General features: G+C 39.5%; 1 protein-coding gene across 1 annotated transcript; it reads right to left on the reverse strand.

Moving 5' to 3' along the window:
- Positions 1–568: 568 nt before the first annotated feature.
- sra1 (steroid receptor RNA activator 1) lies at positions 569–4744 on the reverse strand. Its single transcript, XM_060884069.1, has 5 exons — positions 4596–4744; positions 4142–4258; positions 3583–3818; positions 3012–3120; positions 569–1152 (listed from the first exon to the last, which is right to left on the reverse strand). Exons 1-5 carry the CDS (start codon positions 4618–4620, stop codon positions 962–964), a joined length of 678 nt encoding a protein of 225 aa, XP_060740052.1. The 5' UTR covers positions 4621–4744; the 3' UTR covers positions 569–961.
- Between the last annotated feature and the right edge of the window lie 545 nt (positions 4745–5289).

Raw genomic sequence — 5289 nt, forward strand, 5'->3', positions numbered from 1 at the left:
AGGAAAATTTTGACTACACCAGTGCTTTATTGCTTTCTCAGGATGCAGGATGCAGTAAGTTTTAGTGCATGTTAATTTATACTTTTTAACACAGGTGAATCCAAGAGCTTAAATGTTTTAAACAATCAATCTAATAGGACACATCAGGATAACAGGAAACACCTGCAACAGTAAACATCAGTCACGTATAACTATATTTTTCATCACTTGAAACATTGGTCAAACAAAAGGTATATTTAAAAAAAAAAGTTATTTAACATAAATATCAGGAGATGAAAGTTGACATTCTGATCTATCGTAACACTCATCTTTAGATCTTGAACACAAACAATAATTTGGCATATATGGTGACTTTGTGGTGTTTATGCAAATGAGAGTGTAGTATTTACTATATATGGTGATTTGGGGGTGTTTATGCAAATTAACGTGTAGAATTTACCATACAGTATATGGTGATATGGGGTGTTTGAACGTGTGGGGTTCAAAGCTGTACATAAACCTGTGGGATTAATATTAATCTGAATCTTAATTCTACGCACTTTTATAAATGAGAACCAGAAACAATAGCTTTCACTATATAGTCATTTTATTAGACATTAATACATTACACATATCCAACTTTGAATAAATGATGGAAAATGCTGTAGAAACAGTCGTGCCACCTCAATACTCAGGTTGGGGAATTTAACATAAAAAATTGAAAGATGTGGTTGCATAGGGAAAAAAATGTAAACTTAGCACTGCTGTCTCATGATCCGGTATTGCGATTTTATTTGATAAGATTGTAGATTTGGAAAGTTGCCTTTACTTATACAATAAGACAATATCGTAAATTTATCAAGTTCATTTAAACCATAATGTCCGTCTCTTTTATACAGTGTCCTGTAATCGCTAAGGCTCAGAAGAAATGGAGGAAAAGGCGATCCATTAAGCGAAAAGCACTCCAGCCTAAAACGCTTCCTCATTGCTCTACATCAGCTGAGGCCTTGCTGTGAGGCGTCGTGTCCGTCTGCAGCAGCTCTGGACTCAGGCTGCGGGTTTCCGCAATGAGGCGCTTGATTCCCACCATCCACTGGCTCACTTCGTTAACGTAGTCCACCATCAGGGCACGGTGGATCTCATCTGCTTTGTCCCAATTCTTACTGCTCAGCTCTTAAAAAAATAAATGTCAGATAAAGGTCATTTAGTTGAGTGTTCACACTACTACGGAAGAAGTCTGACCTGGTCACTTGACCCCAAAAAAATCGGATTTGGGCCACTTTTACCTGCAATGTGAACGTGGCCTTAGTGTCAGTATTAACAATCTCTGTAAGAAAATGTTTTCCCATAATGCAACAGTAGGATTCCTGAGAAGTCTTAATGCTCAATTCGGATATTTTGCTCAGATCTGATTTTTTTGTTTGGCTGTTCACATTACCTTTTAAAATGGTAATATCAGATACCAGTGTGAACTGTTTGCTGTTTCGAACTGACCCGCATGCGCAGACGAACAATAACAATGACGTCATACGCAGCACGCCGTTGCGCTAAAAAGTTGGCGAGGTTATGGGGGAAGTATTGTATCATCTGGTGCAAGCAAACATATCAGGTAATGCTATAATGTGATGTATTCAATGCAAGCATTATGAGCTGGTTCACGTAACCACTTTATATAACACTCGTAACACACACGTTACCAGTCACGTTTGTGTCACGTTTTCGCCGGCGCAAAAAAAAAAAAGGTTTCGCCGGCGCAAAAAGGAAAAAAATAAAAAAATTTTCGCCGCCGCATAATTGTGACAAATGTCGATGTAGATTGACGTGAAAGTCGCATCAAATCCGCCTTGGCTGTTCACACTGCGGCCACATTGGAAAAGATCAGATTTGGGTCTGATTCAGGACCACATATGGAAGTGGCCCAGATCCGATTTGAAAAAATCGGATCTGGGCCAGATTTGAGTGTTCACACTACTCCTGAAGAAGTCTGACCTGGTCACTTGACCCCAAAAAAATCGGATTTGGGCCACTTTTACCTGCAGTGTGAACGTGGCCTCGCTGGGTTGAAGGTTACTTTCAAATAAAATGTTCAATGTCTAATTGAGTCCTCTTTGTATTCATGACATCAAAATTTTAACTTGCCAGCTGCAGCAAACCAAAAATGTGTCTGCTTCTGTGTGTCGGATTTTGCAAGTCGGCAGTTATGACGCATATTTTGAGCGACAAAAAAAATTAAACACGGTTTATTTTAATGTTACATGAGCATCATAATCTTAGAATTTAGAATTACTTTTTTTCTTAAACTAACTAACTAAAATAAAAAATTTTAATTAAATATTTATTTTCCAAATATACAGGGAGCCGCAGCAGAGGGATGAAAGAGCCACTTGCGGCTCTGGAGCCGCGGGTTGCCGACCCCTGGTCTACCCGATAAATAACAGGACATTCAAGCGAAATAAATGTTTCTCCCACATCAATGTGATTCTAATTAAATAAGTAGTTGAGAGGTTTTCTATAACAGTCTAAGCTGTTTGAGCAGTAATTCCAGCTGTCCTTATTCGAATAAATTACTGTTAAGTAGATGCTGTAGTATTATAGATATGGTAATGTTTTCTGGGAATATATTAGTGGCTTATTTAACATTTACAGATCTCTAGCATCAGCGCATTAGAACAGTCAGAAACAAAGCTGTACTGTAAATATTAACTACAGACAAGGGAAAGGCTTCATCATAACACATCCAAGAAAATTCAAATGTATCTGAGGGAAATGTGTCACCAGCTCAGCACAGAAAATAAATTGAGCTGATTAGCTTTATCTACATTATCCTTCAAACTCTGCAAAACAAGAGGAGCTAAAAGAACACGCATATTAATTCCTTATTAATCAGTAAACCATTTGTGTTTAACTGTAAAAAAAATGCAATGGTTAAACACATTTTTGGAACCTTTAATACAAGAGACAAAGTTAAATTTAACTGGAAATAAATGCCAACCTTATGATCTAATTTTTCCCCCAAAGACTGACAGACTCACCTTGGGAAAGTCCGTTCATCCTGCGTTTAACCGGAAGAGAAAGTTTACCGCTTTGCCACATCTCTTCGAAGGTCTTCAGTCGCCTCTCAACGTCATCGCACACCTGTTTCTGTAAAACAAGCAAGTTCAATGTACCTAAATTTCATATTCATTTTCATTTTCAGATATTAATCACTCTGGCAAGAAATAGCAGCCAAAATGGGATTAAATTGGGATGTTCGGATTGGATTATTTTACTAGTAAAGCAGATGTGATTATTTTATAGAGTCTGACTCCTAACCCTAAGGTTGTGGGTTCGAGTCTCGGGCCGGCCACGACTGAGGTGCCCTTGAGCAAGGCACCAAACCCCCCCAACTGCTCCCTGGGCGCCGCAGCATAAGTGGCTGCCCACTGCTCCGCTTGTGTGTTCATGGTGTGTTTTCACTGCTGTGTGTGTGTGTGTTCACTGCTGTGTGTGTGCACTTTGGATAGGTTAAACGCAGAGAACAAATTCTGAATATCGGTCACCATACTTAGCCGTATGTCACGTCACTCCTCCTGTGAGTCCAGATTATATTTTCCGTATTATTACCTTAATGGTTTGCCGGCATGCAGTCAGCGCCTGGAGAAGTGGCGCTTGAACATCGCTAAGGTTTGGTTCATTCTCTGATGGTTCAATCATGTCAGGCTGGATCTTCGGAGAGGACTGGTGTGAATCTGCTGATCGGCCTGAAGAAGCGTGACTTTTCGGAGGTGGAGTGAATCCGGCCACATGAGGAGGCACTGGATTACTTGGAGGAATTGAGTTCATGGCTGGAGATCCAGGGCCTGCAAACACAGGGTTGGAAGCTACAATCATTAAAATCATTGCACCCAAGAGCTTTGTCATCTCTACAACTACATCTGCATCTGATCTCAATCAACTTTATTTACTACAAATAAGTATTTAAACAACCGTGATATCTTTATAAAGCATGACATGCAAAAGTTTATACACGATATCTATGAATAATTTTATAACATCAAACGCCTGCTTCATTGAAACTCACTGAGTAATAGAGTGATGGTAAAGGGGTGCTCACTGACGTGATTTAAAGAGATATACACAAAAAAGGTGTATCGATTCATCGCATCTGATTAATCTGACTCACTCTGAGCTGAGAGTTGAGGTGGAGGAACCCTCTTGTTGAGAAGATTCCGTTTCTGTCCACCAGTCTGTAAGCCGTATGAAAACTGTGGAGGGTCATTCCATCCCCGCTCCTGATTCCCTAAACACAAAACACACAACACGTAGATTTCTTCATACTTAGGTTAACACTTTTTTTCTCCTAACCGTATTCCGAAAACTTCCGCCTCCATGGAACTTGTAAACAAGAACTAGAGCCAGTCCCGAAGCAGGACACAGGACACCAGCCAATCCGGGCGAGGAGGCGTGATGACTATTAACCAATCATAGCTTGATTTCCGGAATACGCTTGGGAAAAAATAACACTACGTGGACCGGTCACAGATATATAGTGGATTAGTTTACCGCGGATAAGAAAGAAAATAAATTATTATTTCTACAACCCGTTTCTGACAACGCAGCCTAAGTGATATTTTTACCTGGTTTAATATAAAAGTCGCTCATAGCAGCTAACCACAAAACTTAAGACAGGACGATTAAGCGGATGCCGACAAAACACCCTAAAGTGGGAACAACCGGAACATCAGGACATTCAGCAGCTCATTTAATTTCAGAATAAAAGTCACTTTGCGACTCTTTTGATGCATAGGCTGACCATATTTTCTCAGAATCAGAATCAGATTTATTGGCCAAGTGTGTTGACACACACAAGGAATTTGGTTCCAGCAGTTTGTGACTCTCAAAGGTACAGACATAAATAACACTATACTATACAAGAAAACAATGCAGACGATGAGATACAATATAGAATGAATAAAATATATAAAATATGAGTATAGAATATGAACGATCAGTTATGTACATAAAGTGTGGGAGTGCAAATAACAATATTGTGCAATATGCTTTTTGTGCAATATACAGCGCAGTAGTGTGTAATATATACAGATGATTTGATGACTGACAGTCCTGATAATGCAGTACTTATGATAAGAAGCAGGGAATATAATTATGGTGGGTTGTTGATCAGGGTGATTGCTTGTGAAAAGAAACTGTTCCTGTGTCTGGCAGTTTTGGTTAACAAAGTTCTGTAGCGCCTGCAAGAAGCGAGGAGCTGAAAGAGGTTATGTCCAGGGTGTGAAGGGTCAGTAGTAATTTTCCCTGCCCGGTTTCTGG

This window comes from Tachysurus vachellii, chromosome 12, assembly GCF_030014155.1.
Source record: "Tachysurus vachellii isolate PV-2020 chromosome 12, HZAU_Pvac_v1, whole genome shotgun sequence".
In the NCBI taxonomy this organism is placed as follows: domain Eukaryota; kingdom Metazoa; phylum Chordata; class Actinopteri; order Siluriformes; family Bagridae; genus Tachysurus; species Tachysurus vachellii.